The 16,015-nt window shown below is 36.3% G+C and overlaps 2 protein-coding genes across 3 annotated transcripts in view; one reads left to right on the forward strand and one right to left on the reverse strand.

Moving 5' to 3' along the window:
* The window catches only part of DHX36 (DEAH-box helicase 36), a 44,080-nt gene extending 37,169 nt beyond the window's left edge, over positions 1-6,911 (forward strand). Inside the window, exons 23-25 of the mRNA XM_039857770.1 lie at positions 2,288-2,408; positions 3,037-3,189; positions 3,577-6,911. Coding sequence (XP_039713704.1) covers positions 2,288-2,408; positions 3,037-3,189; positions 3,577-3,762 — 460 coding nt within the window. The 3' untranslated portion in view covers positions 3,763-6,911. The remainder of the gene's footprint in view (positions 1-2,287; positions 2,409-3,036; positions 3,190-3,576) is intronic.
* Positions 6,912-13,245: 6,334 nt separating this feature from the next.
* The window catches only part of ARHGEF26 (Rho guanine nucleotide exchange factor 26), a 114,005-nt gene continuing 111,235 nt past the window's right edge, over positions 13,246-16,015 (reverse strand). For both annotated transcript variants that reach the window (XM_039857774.1, XM_039857772.1), the window contains exons 14-15: positions 14,690-14,794; positions 13,246-14,077 (exon numbers count right to left, since the gene is read on the reverse strand). In XM_039857774.1, coding sequence (XP_039713708.1) covers positions 13,935-14,077; positions 14,690-14,794 — 248 coding nt within the window. In that variant the 3' untranslated portion in view covers positions 13,246-13,934. The remainder of the gene's footprint in view (positions 14,078-14,689; positions 14,795-16,015) is intronic.

Below are 16,015 nucleotides of genomic sequence, written 5' to 3' on the forward strand. Positions count from 1 at the left end.
GCTCTCCATCACCCGTTATTCACAAAGAAAGTTAGTTAGTAAAATATAATAGCAGTGTAAATATGAGAAAAGTAAGGCCACTATTAAAATCCAGCGCCTGGATAGACATTGCTTAGAATAGATTTTGTTCAGGTTATTTTTTGTCCTCTTCAAAAACAGATAATTTTATAATTGATCTCTTTGAATAAAATTGTTTTTTCACTATTTTGAAAAATAAAATGTAACTTTTAAATATATGTACAAATAGAGTCAGCCTCAGTAGTAATACCAAGGCACATTTTGCCTAGTAAATGAGCTAGTGAGGAAACAAACCGAAAGTCACAAATGGCTAGTGGTAAATGAATTGTTGCCACCTTTTTGGAGGGCACTGTTGATGAGAATTATATATCAAGTCATTGAAATAGTCTGTGGCCCAGTAGATACATAAGTGAATATTTTAATTTGAGGCATATGTCCTAAGCAAGTAATTCCAATTTTTTTTTTTAAAGCTGTATGGTAAATAGATGTATAGTAGCAGTGGGACAATTATGGTTTTAAAATACCATATTATATGGCATTTCTGTTAGGTGGGAATATAAAACAGCCATTGTGTGGTAATGTATAAAATATTTAAACTGATAGTAAATGAAAAAGTTGTATACTCTATGATCGTAAACAAAAATTATATAGACCTCAGAGATAAAGTGCAGACATTGTTCTAGGGCATCAGTTCTCAACCCAGGTGATTTTGCCCCTTGGGACATTTGATGGTATCTGCAGACAGTTGATTATTGTAACTGAAGGAGTACTATGAGCATCTACTAGGTAGAGGCCAGGGTGCTGTTCTACATTGCAGAGGACAGCAACCACCCCCACAAAGAATTAAATGTCAAAAATGTTGATGCTGGGAAACCCCGTTCTCAGGTATAAGCTTATGTTTAACATGAATTTTAATCCTTGTGGCTGGATTATCTACATTTTAAGTGATCCAAGTGTTTTTTGACATCAGTACTTTGTCAAATTCTTCTCTATATCTATCCCCAACTTGACAAGTAGCTTAACAGAAAGACTCTTTGAATGTAAACATTTTATATATCCCTCTGCCATCCTGGGAAGGCTTAACAAAAAAAAAAAAAAAAAATGCCATTCTCTTTGGATTGGTGCTTTGTTTTGCTCTATACCAGGGATCAGCAGATTTTGCAATAATGGCCAAAAGCTTGTTTGTGTACATTTTTATTGGAACATAGCCACACCTGCTTGTTCACATGTTGCCTGTGTCTGGTTTCCTGCTACTCTAGCAGAGTTGAGTAGTTGCGACAGAGACCATAGGGCCCACAAAACCTAAAATGTTTTCTCTCTGGTCCCATACAGAAAAAGTCTACCAACTCTGGTGCTCTAGTGATGTAGGGTTGCAAGATGGCATTGATTAAATTTATTGTTCAGTGAGGAAAAATAATTTCTGATTTTATTCTGAATAACTCAAGACCGTGATAGAAGTATTATCGATTCCTAGAAGCACAAAAAGGATACTCTTAAAAACAAATAGGAAGGATTAATGGATTATCAGCTTTTATGTTGTCTAATTATCACTGATTACTTAAAACCAACAAACATCTCCCTGTTAAATGATACTAGTTAAAAACTCCTACAAATTGAGGTAAAAATTTTCTGACTGTCAAATAAGAAAAGACCCCTAGGAATGAAGAGACTGAACTACAGCTGTGTCAGACTACAATTAAATTGTTCTACGTTGTCCTGTTTTGAAATGGAGGATTCGAGTGAACATGAGACCATTTAAAACATAGAGTAGGTTTTTAAAAATCAGTTGTAGCTAAATACCCTTCTAAACAAAATTCTTAATTTTTTATTTTATATTCATCTGGGTGCATAACTGAAATTTTTTTAATTGATCATTTCACAGTTATTCTGTAAATTGAGAGCTATGTGTTAGTATCATGATTGACAGACAGTAAAGTGCATAGACTATTCTCTTGATCTGAATCACTTTGAAAGTATTTTAGCTATTTCATTCTTTGTCCTCTAGTGGTATAGTGTAAACCTAATTAAGGAATATTTTACCTAATATATCGAGTAATTATACCTTCAAGAAGAGGATGATTTATGAAGTATTCATATTTAGCTGATATTTTTCCATGTTTTATTAAAATAAAAATTTTACTCAAATATAAATTCGTAAATGTAAATTGCAAAATTGAACTCATCTGTGGAGCTTTTTTAGATTCTAGAGTTGGTTTGGAATTTCCCAGATTTTTTTTTTTTTTAAGTCTACATTTTAACTTTTTTAAAGGGTGAAGGTTTACACAAAATCCGATGGACTAGTTGCTATTCATCCTAAATCCGTTAACGTGGAGCAAACAGAGTTTCACTACAACTGGCTTATCTATCACCTGAAGATGAGAACAAGTAGTGTAAGTCAATATTCAAAGTGATCATGGATCTGAATATCAGTCGTATATTTTTATAATTGTATAGTTATTAAAACAAAATTTGGTCTCTTTAAACATTTTTTTCTGACATGAATTATAACTTCCTTAAGCTAATAAGCTATACTTTTAATTTGGAGGTCTGTCATATTTGATTTTTGTATTTTAATTAATTGGTAGTTATTTGATTTGCTTAATTTTTCTTCAGCGCCTGCTTTCAAGAAATACTGGCTTTTTTTGTTATATAGGAGTTTATACTGTACAAAGAATTTTGTTGGCTATATGGTTATATACCTTATAAGTATTAGTCAGAATGTTGTTTATATATAGATGGAAATAATTTCAGCTATATTAGTGTTTTGATATTATCACTCAAAATATTTAAAGACTAATACTATTTGACTTGAAACAAAAATAAAAAACTGTCCTCTGAATTAATGAAGAATATCTCATTTAAAATATTTCTTCAAAATTAGTCTATAGTAACACTAATATGATAATACCTATTGTAAAAGGATTGATACTTATAGATTGATACTGGCGCTATTATTGAATTAATGTGGCAGTAATTCAGTCTCCTCACTGTGTTCATTTGTTTTAATTCTCATTCTAGATATACTTGTATGACTGCACAGAAGTTTCCCCATACTGTCTCTTGTTCTTTGGAGGTGACATTTCCATCCAGAAGGATAACGATCAGGAAACTATTGCCGTAGATGAATGGATTGTCTTTCAGTCTCCAGCAAGAATTGCCCATCTCGTTAAGGTGACTGTCTTTACATGATTGTCTTTGAATCTGCCTGCAACTTAGTATGTGGTCTTCTGAGTTTGTTCCAGGTATTAAATATCGTATAGTAAATGTTTCTTACTATATTTCAGCAGAGCAAATAGTGTTGAGAAATTGATGCATTGCTTTTCCAAATTGTTTTTTGAGGTAGTGACCAGCCATTGTAAATGTCTTGAGTATGATGGAAATTTGAATTTTCTAATTTTACAGTGCTTAAGATGGCTACTTATTAGTTGCTCACTAAATATTTGTCTTTTGTATAATAGCTTATGAAGTTCCTTATATCTGCTAAAGTCACTTTTATTTATTAAATTGTATGGTGGTACCTCCGCCTTTGTTGAACTTGTGTAATTTTTCCAACCTTAGGAATTAAGAAAGGAACTAGATACTCTTCTGCAAGAGAAGATCGAGAGTCCCCATCCCGTAGACTGGAAGGACACAAAATCCAGAGACTGTGCCGTACTCTCAGCTATTATAGACTTGATCAAAACACAGGAGAAAGCGACTCCCAGGAACCTCCCGCCACGATTCCAGGATGGGTATTACAGTTGACAGCTTTCCATCGTGGTCTGAAAAGCCAATCCGACGGCCATTTTCCATTATAGTTTAATTTTGGACTAGATGCCAAACTCTGGAATATGAATAATTTCCAAGTGTAAGGTAGAAAACATCAGTAGGCAGTGAGACTTACTGTGCACGAGTTAACGATGTTATCTGTAGCACTTATAAATATACCATAAAAAACAATATGTTCTCTGATCACATACTTTTTTGTGGTCATGTCCACACTTAGGGAGTACTTGAGAAATTCCTTCGTTACAAAAAAAAAAATTGATCTTTCTGCTTAGTTACTGAGTATAGAACCAATAAAACAGAATGGTTAGCCAAAGAACATTGTCAAGTAGAAATCTGAAAACAGCCATGTTTTTCAGATAAATGAAACATCTATCAGAAGTTCATTTGTTGTAATAAAACCCAGTATTTAATAAAATGTACAGTATGTAAAGCTCAGCTAACTTTTTGGCTTGGTTTCTACATCTCCACCTCTCTTGGTTTGATGTTTTTTATCTTTTTAGAATATATTTGTACTCCTTTTACATCACCTCGTGCAGCATAATGTAGCAGTTGAGAGCATGAGTTTGGAGCCTGACTACCTAAGTTCAAATATGTTTTATATATGTAAAGGATATAGACTAGTGGCTGGCACGTAAAGCGTACTCTCTAAATCTTAGTTATTATTTGTCCCTGAAAAATTTTTTGACAACCACTTACATTACACTTTTTCCCCATACTGTGGTGCTATTTTATTCTCTTGGCCAATGGAAGTTGGTGTGTTATGTACTGTGTGTTGTTTTAAGCCGTGGCCAGTTGTGACAGATACTGTCGGTTACTATCCATCAGCTGTCTGGTCCTTCCCTCTTCGCTTGCTTGTTCAAGTACCCTGTGCAGTCTTGTGCCCAAGGATGTTGTGCCCTGCAGTCTAATTCCTCTCATAAGTAACTGATCAGCCATGAATGTGTGAACCTGTCCTGGCCATTGGCAACTGAGATCTGCAAGGGGCATCTGAGAATGAGTTTCCTCACCCACAGACTTAGAGGAGGAAATCCTGCTTCCTTCTTTGGAGATTGTCTTATCTGAATCTGGCACTCAACTGCTACAGCCATTTTATGGTCAGAAGGTTGCCTCAGTGGGAAGGAGAAAACCATCAGAGAGTCCTTGATCATGCTAGTGAGCTGCTGAATTACTCAACTCAAACTGCCTCACCTCCCCACCAATGACTTATTTTGATATAATAAACCTTTCATTGTTTTAGCCACTTTTAGTAGGGTCTTTTGTGTAACTTGGAAGGAAGCATATTAGCTGAAACACATTTATCATTGAGCATCCTTTGCTGAGGCCTCTTTCTACCATTTATTTTGTGATCTTAGAGTTTGACCTGTATGTCTGACAAAATGTGTAAAAGTGGTAGTACTGGACATAGTGCAAAAAGAAACAGGAAGAGCATTCTGCTGCACCCTAAAAACTATGTATATTTTATTGTGCCTTCCAATAAGTGCAAAGAAACCAAAGGAAAAGAATATCGTACAATGACTGGATTTACTGATAATGCTATGATGATCTGTTAACAGCACTGGTTCAGGTACTGCTTAATTTCTGGGACTATATGTCAACCTATCATTGTCTTCCAAGATTTTGATTGTACTGTGTGTCATAAGTCCATTCTCTTAGCTAGACTCCCAGCAGTGACCTGTCTCACTGAATTCTTGCGTTGAGTCGTATCACAACATTGTAGCATATTTTATCCCTTAATTCAAGGTGACCGCCAGGTCCTATTTGTTCTAAAGAGCATGACTTTCATGACTTTTTTTTTTTTTTCTTTTATTATAGAGTCAGTTGGCCAAAATGGCCTTGGCAGAAAGCATTTTTAAAAATATGTAAAAATGGATTACTAGTTAATTGGTTCCATGTTTGCAAACCAATATTTAGTCTCTATATAAATGGGGAAATGTTCTTGAAGAGTTGTTTAATAGAAGAACTAGTCAAAGAGGTGAAGTACTTATTGTTACTCCCAATTTATGTCTCCTCTACAGCTGATCAGGATGGGAATTTTAATTGAAGGTGCTATTTATGTTCTCTCTCTTTTGTTTACAAAATAGGGTGTTATTGAGTTGAAAATGTATTCCAGGTCTGGGAACTATTTGTCATTTAGTAGTTTTAAAGAATAAGACATTAAATTAAGAAAAACGATTTGCCTCACCATCCTGAGTAATAGTGAGGATATTAAAGGATACTTGAATAAATAACCTTGAAACAGAAACTTATGGGGGAAAAAAAAACAAAAGAAGTAAAGAAATCACTGAATGATCTTTAAGATGTCTTGGAAACGTGAGTCCATATGACTCCTTCCTAATTCTTTAAGTAGGAGATATCTTTATACCAATTATTACAAGTGATTTACTGCATTTTTAAAACAAAGTTCACCCTAAAAGTTAGAAGTTACAGAAAAGCTTCAGAAAGAATTTATTTTAGTACCCTCTTACTGAAAGTAAATGGTAATTTCCTTTCCACTTTTTAGCTCTGAGTTTGTGTATATTTATTTTTATGAAATTGTGATCATGTGGTATAATCATATTTATAACATGCTAGTTGTTTTTAAATACATTTTTATTTTAAAATACATCCTCATTGTAGAATATTTAGAAATATCATTGTAGAATATTTAAAAAAAAGCATGTTACCCATTTTGATATATTTCCATACTCTTTAACATTTAAGGTATTATTGTATATAATAAAATTAGCCAATTTGAGTGTATAATTCTGTGAATTTTGTCAAATGTATAAAGTCATGTAATTGCTACCACTAGAATTTTGATATAAAACATCCCCACCACCTGAAAATTTCTCATTTCCCTTTTTAGTCAGTCCGCAGCTCCCACTCTGTCCACTGGCAACCAGATCTGCTTTTGGTCATCATTGCCATTACTAGAATTTCAAATAAATGTTACCATATGTAATCTTCTGGCTTTCCCAGAAGAACATAGTGCTTTTGAGACATTTATGTTGTTGCATGTATCGGTAGTTCCTTTTTTATTGTTTAGTAGTAGTGCACTGTGTGGTTGTACCAGTTTGTTTATACATTCAGCAGTTGATGGACCTTTGAGTTTGCTATTATAAATAAAGCTGCTATGAACATGTGTATACAAGTCTGTGTGTCAATATATTTTCATTTCTCATGGGTAAATACCTGTGATCAGGACTGTTGTGTCATATGGTAAGTGCGTTTATAAGAAACTGCCGAACTGATTTCCGAAGTGGGTGTACCATTTTACACACCCACCAGCAATATGTGATGATTCAAATACTTGCCAGTATTAGTATTTTTAGTAATTTGTTGTTGCTTTGGTTTTTAGCTTTTAGTGGATGTGGAATCAGCTCATTGTGGTTTTATTTTCTATTTCTATAATGATTAGTGATGAACATTTCATGTGCTTATGTGCTGTCTTCCTTAGTTTTCTTATATTCTTCTATATGTCTTTTGATTTTCCATTTCATACATTAAGTAACAGGGGGTGTTAGGGATATAGCTGACCAGGAAGAGGGAGGAGGATTCTTTATGGATTTTAGAGATGCAGAAAATTTCATTGACATTGAAAATGGCAACATGTTCCTTCCACTCTTCAATTGGTTGGTAGATGTTGAGCTAAGCCACTGTTAGTCAAGTGCCAGAAGAGAATAGCACGCAGTTTTAGGAGACTGTGATGTCAAGTGGTTGTATATTCACCATGAGGTCAAGGATAGGGCATGAGACATTTCCTGATGTGGGAAAGGCATGGGAGCTGAAGGAACATGTGATGTGGAAGCACCACAGAGCCAGCCTTTAACTGTAGATGATGGAATCCCACCCATCCCAAGTGAGTTAGGGCACTTCTTTTAAATAGTGACAACCCTTTTTCTAGTTCATAGTTTTGATTTTTAATGGTCTGAAGTGAACTCTTTATTTTCAAGAAGAAGACATCTATTTCTGAGTCTGCAGAGTATATTATGTTACTTTCACACAATGAAGGCAACTTGGTGGAAATAAAATTCATTTTAGCAAAGCTTTCATCCTTGGTGATTTCTCTTTTTCTAGGCCTTTTAGCTGTACACCTTTTAGGTATTTCTGTGCTTCTGCCATAGGCTTCCATTCAACTCATTTTATTTTAACAGGTATTTCGTTAAATTATTTGATTATTTTTCATTGTTCTTGGAAGCTAATTTTTTATTTTAAGGCAAAGATGGTCGAACATTTTTGTGGAGTCTGGAATAAGAATACAAATGGAGGCCAACATACCAGAAGTCTAAATATTTTTAAATTTTAAATCAGTTCAGCAAACTTGGATGAAATATGTTCTACCCTGACACATTCAGAATGACAAAATAATAAATGGCATAAAACTATGTTTTTTTCTGCAAGTGAAGGCCAGCAAAATATCGAAGATGACTTCTGGCTCTAGTTTGCTGAGAGTTTTCCGAAGTATTTTTGTAAACATGCTTTTTGCATCGATTGATATAACCATTTTTTTTTTCTTCCTAAACCTGTTAAAATAGTGGATTGATTTATTTTCAAACATTGGACCAGTCTTACATTCTTGGAATAAACCCCACTTGTTTGCAGTATGTAATTATTTATATATATATTCCCGGATGTGATTACATATTGCTGGATACATTTTAAGATTTTTGTTCCTGTTTACAAGGGATACAAATCTATAGTTTTCTTTCTGTGAGACAATGCTGGCCTCATAAAATGAATTGGGAACTGTTGCCTCTCTTTTCTGGTTTCTGGAAGACATTGTATAAAATTGGTGTTAATTCTTTAAATGTTCAGAAGACTTCAGTGAAACCATCTGCACCTGGTTATTTCTTTTTCAGAAGTTTTTAAATTAAGAATTAGTTACAAGAATATTTAGGGTTTTGGTAGTTTGTAGTTTTCAATGAATTGGCCTATTTTGTCGTAAGTTGTTGAATATTCAAGCTTTGGCCATTATGAATAAAACTGCTATAAATATTTGTGAGCAGATCTTCGTGGGGACATAGTTTTCAACTTATTTGAGTAAATACCAGGCAGTGTGATTGCCGCATCATATGGTAAGCATTTAAGCATTTAGTCCTGTAAGAAACTGCCAAACTGTCCTCCCACTGGCTTTTGCATTCTTATTGGCAATGAATATGAGTCTCTGTTCCACATCCTCACCGGTATTTGGTGTTGTCAGGGGGTTGGATTTTAGCCATTCTAATAGTATATTGGTAATATCATTGCTTTAATGTTCAGTTCCTTAATGATGTATGATCTTGAGCATGTTTTTACATGCTATTTGCCATCTGTATATCTATGGTCAGTTTTCCACAACTTTGCCCATTTTTAAATTGGATTGTTTCCTAATTGTTGTTTTAAAAGTTCTTTTGTATATTTTGTATGACAATCCTTTATCATATGTTTTGCAAGATCTCCTCCTCTCTGTGGATCGTCTTTTCATTCTCTTTTTTAATGAAGTTCAGCTTACCAATTTTTTTCTCTCATTGATCACGCTTTTGGTGATATCATCTCCAAACCCAAGATCACTTATATTTTCTCCTACTTTATCTTCTAGTTTTATAGTTTTTCATTTTGCATTTAGGTCCAAAATTCCAAATAGATATTTCTTTTATTTTTGTTATTGATTTCTAAACTATGTTGTAATCAAGAGAACTCACTGTACAACTTCAAGACTTTAAAATTTGTTGAAACTTTTAGTACCCAGGAAATTTTGTGAATATTCTATGTGTGCTTTAAAAAAATGTATGCTGAAATTGTTGCAGTGCCCTATATATGGCTATTACGTTGCTATTCAAATCTACTTTCATTGATTTTTATCTACTTCTGCACTTTTATTTTTTATCTATTTTTCCTATCAAGTGAGATGTGTATGTTAAAGTCTCATGATTTGGGATTTATTTCATATTTCTGCCAATTTTTGCTTTATGTATATTGATCGTATTATTGGGAGAATATATATTTAAAATTGTTATATCTTTCTGGTTAAATGAACCTTTCATCATTATGTAGGCTTACTATCCCTAGTCATATCTTCTATCTGAAAGACAATTTTATCTTATATTGACATAACTACGTGTTGTGAATGTTGTGATGGCCCAGGTCTTCTGCCAGAACTGATGGACTTATTCCCTGAGTTGCCGGAAGTGCTACCAGATGACAGCCTTCACCATTCAGCCCTCTACAGGAAATTGTCCTCAGCTGAAGGGAGTCACCTTTCCCAAGGCCATTTCCTCTTTCCGGGAATCCATATCCTGTGACTGGTCAGAGCAGGGTTATAAAGGCTAAAGCTCCCTCTCCCTTCTCCTCTGGGACTCCAATTAAACTTTTGCATTCTCCATATCTCTTCTCTCCATGCTTCCTTGTAGGTTTCTTCTAGCCTCTCAAGTAGTTCATCAATATCTCTTTTAACAATTTAATCTGCTGTTAACCTAGTTTCATCATTTCTAGTTTTTTTCTGTCACTTCTTGTAGTTGTTCTATATTGCATTTTAAAGTTTAGCCATATCTCTATAAACATAGCTATTATTATTATTATTATTATTTTGCCTTTAATGATTTCAGTATCTTTAGTCCCTGTGAGTGTATCAATTTTTTCTGTGTCATGATGCTGTGTTTCAGAGTATTTTTTAGTGAACCTTTCATTTGAGAACTTGTTTTTGGAAGTAATTGAGAACTAAGATGATGCTAGATTCCTCCAGAATGAGGTTTTGTTTCCTTCTGTCAGGACTTTAGTATTCTAGAAGTCCAAAGAGTGAAGCTGGAGGTCTTCCAGATTTACATACTCACTCCAGAGTAAGCTCTCTGGGGACTCAGTGCACAACAAGGGAGATGAAGGTAAGCACTAAATTCCGAACTGTATTTATCACTGCAAGTCCACCAGGTACTTTTGCCTCTCTGCTGCTTTCCAAAGTCCAGGGAAGAGGCACCAATGCTTTGGGATAGAGGATGGAGCAAAGAGAGGGACGCATCTACTACTTCCAGGGATGGTACTCTTCCATCCACTAGCTTGAGAGCGAAAATCCAACAGAGGCGCCTTTGATCAGTGTGTCCTCTCACGTGGCTGTACTTTAGTTGCAAGAGATGCTAGGAAACTTGAAATATCTAGCATTTTAAGGTTTTACAGTGGGTAGAATTCTAAGATGACGCCATGATCTCTGTTCCTTTGATATTACATCTGTGATTATGTTCCGTTGCATGACAAAAGAATTTTGCAGGTCTAATAGAGGTCCCAAACTAGCTGATTTTGAGTTAATCATTAGGGAGATTATCCTGTAGGTCTAATATATTAGTTCTTTAAAAGCAGAGATTTCTTTTCTCCCCAGCTGGTAGCATAAGATGGGAGTCAGCGAGATTCCACGTGTGAGACAGATTCAACGTGCCACTGCTGCCTTAAAGATGGAAGATGCCACATGGTGAGGAATATGAACAGTTACTAGAAGCTGTGAGTACCATCCCTCACTCCCACTGGCAGCCAGCAAGGAAACAGGGATCTCAGTCTTATAATAACAAGGAATTAAATTCTGTGAATAACAAGCATGAGCTTGAGAGAAGACATCAAGCTCCAGCTGAGAAAGCAGCCAACAACACTTACAGTCTGTGAGACTCTAAGCAGAAAACCCAGCCATGCCATCCTGGACTTCTAACTACAGAACTGCGAGATAACAGATGAGTGTTGTTTAATGGAAAAAGAACACCAATATAGAAGAAACCATTCTTTGCCTTCCACCAAGATTCACAAGGTGGTGAAGTTTCACAAACACAAAGGTTCAGATATTGGGTGGCCAAAATGATCGATAAGACATGCTCCAGGGGTCAGCAGCAGTTAGGGAACTATGAATTATTTAGGAAGCTATTCAGTCGTGCAGTTTTGTGGAAACTATGAGGAAAAAAAACAGCATGGCCCAGATCTTAAATGATCTTAAAAACGCTCCAGCCTTCTGGGGCAGCTGACGCCAACATGTATCCAAAGAGGAAAGATTAGTCCCCGTCAACGTTAGCTACAGATACCTTTCGAGTAGAACTCTGATTTGGCCAAGAAGTCAGCAAACTGTATACTTAAATGCATGCAGCCTACGACAAATTAAATCACATCAGCACAAAAGAACAAGTATGTACAAAACCTTTATAAATTCACATATTTCACAAAAAGTGTACTAGCAGTCTCTATTCATGGGGACAAAAATGAATATTTTTCTCCACAGGTCACTGAATGAAATCATGGTACAATTCAGAGAAGCTATTCACAGAAACTAAACTAGGTTGGAAAACAATACTGTGGTATGGAAAAAGGACAATTCATGATTAAACTTAAAACATTGTGAATGTGTTAAATAACTGCCATAAAACAACACTTTGCCTAGTAACAGGATTAACCTGCTCACTAAATAAGGCTTTGCTTTATAAGATGCGCAGACTTCCAAAACTGTTTAACATCTCTGCTTATAAATTAATTCACAGGATTTGTATGGCTGCTTTTTAGCTCCAATTGGGTATTAGCAAAAATAGTACAAAATGACCCCTTTGCAAAGCAACAAATTTACCTTCCTTTCTAAATAAAAAACATCACATTAGATTGAATTTCAACTTGTTAGCCTCTCCTCCAAAAAGTTTGTGGCATTAAAGAGGAGACAGACTTGTTTTACCAATCCCGAGACATTCTCCCTGTGGCTCACTGCTATTACTTCATTGACGGACTGGCCCAGACCTTAGGGAACTGAGGGCCTGGCATGTATTTTACACCCAAAAATGGATGCAGAGAGAAAAAGCCATCCAGAGGTGAGAAGGCCCTCCCTGGCTCACCGAAGTGGTAGAGCGCGGGGCATATAAGCCAAGTATACTTACCTCTGCACTGGGCTACTGCAACTTTATTCACAATTTAGTAACCAGTCAGCAGACAGTATCTGGGACATGGCACACACTGATCTGAGTCCTTGCATAATGTATCCTTTGCCAGGTTTTATCTCTTTGTGGAAGAGAATAGAGAGGGAACATAGCTGCCAGTAAAAATCACTTCTGCCCTCTCAGTGTTCCAAACCAGCAATTCCCTCTTTACGAAACATTGCTTTTAACATGACATCTCTGTCTCCTTGAACCAGAGGAAGAAATAAAGTTCTGCAGACACCTGCAGTAAAGAGAGACTCCAAACCCAGCAAGCGAGGCCTTCAGTGCAAATAAAAGGGGTTCCCAAAATGTTATGTTTCAATTAAGTACCGTGCTGGCTTCTTGATACCTTTTAAGGTCTAATTGTCTTTTCCTTGAAATAGTTTTTTTTACTACTAGAGTATAAAAAAAAAAAAAAAAAAGACATTATTGAAGGCAAAGCAGCCCCACGTCAGCTTCTCAACTCATTTTGGATTATTTTTAAAGGTAAGACCCCTGTCTTATATTCAAGATTTTCTCACACATGTGAACCATCTAAGTTCTATGTTGTTAGAGCAGCTTAAGTTTCATTTGGCTATACTTATCTAAGACCAATATTGGGTGAGATGGATTTTTTTTTTTTTTTTCTATCTTTAAGGTAAGGCTTCTTACGTTCCCTTTTAATGAGAAAAGAGGTGGCAAAAATTCAAGTGTCAATTCCCCTTTTCTGGGAAGAGGTTTAGAAAAACTTAGCTCACTTCTAGAATTCTACCAGTTCTTTTTGAAGTCAACATAACATTATAATCAGATCTAAAATACAAGAGGTGAAACAAAAAATATTTACAAAACTGGGCATTTCTTAAAGATATAAAATCTTGCTAATACTAAGAGACCCAGATATGGGAGATGTTTAAAAAAGGATAGCATGTTCTTGGTTGCATGAAGATAGAGAAAATCAGGATACAGCATCCATTATACCTTTTTCTAATGCCAGAAAAGGTGCAAATAGTAGGAGCTGAGGCCACCTGATCCCTGAAGTGAACTGCCCAGCTATTCTGTTTCTCTAGAGGTTTGCAAGAGGGTCATGTACAAACTGAGCTGCTTGACTAACTGTATCCAGTCGTTGTTCTCCTGAGAGAGCATAACCACCTGGCAAGCTTAAAGGCGAGTGTTTTCATTCTTTTAATTAAATAGGCTGTGTTAAATTAACAAGAAAACCAGCCCAGAACCAACCAGCCCACCATGATGAAGTGCAAGTCTCGCAGTAACGAAAGGCCATCAGAGTGGCTACACGTTGGTCTCCAGTCCTAGCAAACGTCCCATTCTCTCCACGTTCTTATCAATTGTAGCTTGACATGTTATCTCCTTGGCACATTCCATAGGAAACCAGCCCCTTTCTCCATCTCGCAGTCTTTCTCCTTCATACCAGCCTGCAAGGAAAGACAGAGCCCTCATGAAGCATCTGGATGACTCTTGACTGTGCGCGGCTCCAAGGAAGATGCTGGGTACCAAAGATGATAAAAGGTGAGGAGAGAGGTGGAACAGAAGGAAAGGTTTCGAGGGGGGAATGAAGGGCATACCGGGGGCAGAGCATGATCAGAAACCCTGAAGTGAGGCAGCTGAGAGTATGTGAGCTCGGGCTGAGCTCTGGAGGGCGACGCTTTGGGTAGGGGAAGCAGGGATATGTGTACACACACACACACATGTAATTTTATATATAAATATACATATATATTTTTAAAATATATATACATATTTATTTTTTTTGTAAGGAAGGAAGGAAGAACCTCTGGAGATGAAAACAAGATCACTAGGGGACTGGGAAGGAAGGAAAACTTTTCATGGGTCCTTTCGGAATAACAAACCATGTGACTACATCCCCATTCAAAAACATGTAAAAGCAATAAAGTGTAGATAAAGGACAGGCAAGTGCATATGAGAAAACCTATGTGGAATATGAGCATTAACAAGAAGGAGACTCCTTGGTTCTTCGTACGCTCAATGCTGGACCATCAGCGACCCGTAAGAACACTTCCACTCACCATCACTGACCCGCTGATAAATGAGGACCACATCTGCCACCTGCAGGGAGAGTTCATCTGGCTGCTTGGCAGTAAACGATCTAATGATTTCCACCTGGGTTAGTGCTGCGAAGGCAAGGGGACATATTGAGCTTTCAGGAGCAGAAGAAAAACAAAACAGGTACAAATCGATAAGTGTATATTTACTCAGTCTTTCTGTGCAATTCAGGGCTGGCATTGATAGAAACAAGTCAGGCTTCTATCAAGAAGAAGAAAATCTTTTCCAAGAACTCCCTTATTTAGCTAAGAGCTTTAGAATTTTAGAAGCTCTGAACAGAGAGGCCTTTTATAACATATGAATCCTGTCAATAATAGCCTTGACAAGGAGTCATTAGTCATGTCACTTAATGAAGCAGAAAACAGCTACTGTGCACTGGGAAACTGAGACAAGACAGGGTAGGTAATGTGCCAAGGGCATAAAACTGATGGTAAAATCTGCAATATGTCCCATTCTCCAGTCTCCCAGCCGGGGTGCTTCCCCGGTCCATCAGAAGCAGCACACGGAAGCTGCCAAAGAAATTTAGAAATAAAAAGATCTCTCGCCAAAAGTTAGAAAACCTTTTAGAGTTTCTCCAAAGTGCTAAATCATAATAAAACAATTAACTTGGTACAGACTGACATGACTTCTTACTTAATTTGTTAATATAAAACTTGATTCGTATGATCACTTCAGCTCTGACTCTAAGCTTAAAGCTATGATTGTTGAGCGCTCCAGGATAAACAGTTTTGCTGTCTTAATTCTTTGGATTTGACCTTCCAGCTAGAATCATCCAGAGAAGCATATCATCAAAGTTAAGGTGCTAAAGAATAAGCGCACGATGCCACCCTGTACCATACCAGTTCCTAGTTCTCCAGAGAAATGAAATACATGTTGTTAGTGTTATTATTTTAATAATAAAGGTCAAAAGCAATAGTAAAGTAACTTTCATTAAAGTTAAAAATACATTTCAGCTTAGATTCAGACTGTCGGTATGGAGAAGGCTTAAACATGCTGCAACTGATGACCATTAACCTCACTTAAAAACTTAAGAGCTTTACAATTCAAGCAGAGCTTTCGATGTATATTATTTAACTTCATCCTCACGGTAACCCTGTGTTGCGTATAATGAGGCACCTGACTTACAGAAGGTTAACACGTTCAAGAAGGATGTGCAACAGTTTACCACATTTATACAACAAAGGAGAACTGCACCTTGAATTTGAATTCAAACCCTTTGAATTCCAAAACAGGGATCACCCAGTTCTGTCTGATGCAGGGCAGCAGGAAGGAAACCCTGGGGGAAACTT

The sequence above is a fragment of the Pteropus medius genome, unplaced genomic scaffold, assembly GCF_902729225.1.
Source record: "Pteropus medius unplaced genomic scaffold, Ma_sr-lr_union100, whole genome shotgun sequence".
In the NCBI taxonomy this organism is placed as follows: Eukaryota; Metazoa; Chordata; class Mammalia; order Chiroptera; family Pteropodidae; genus Pteropus; species Pteropus medius.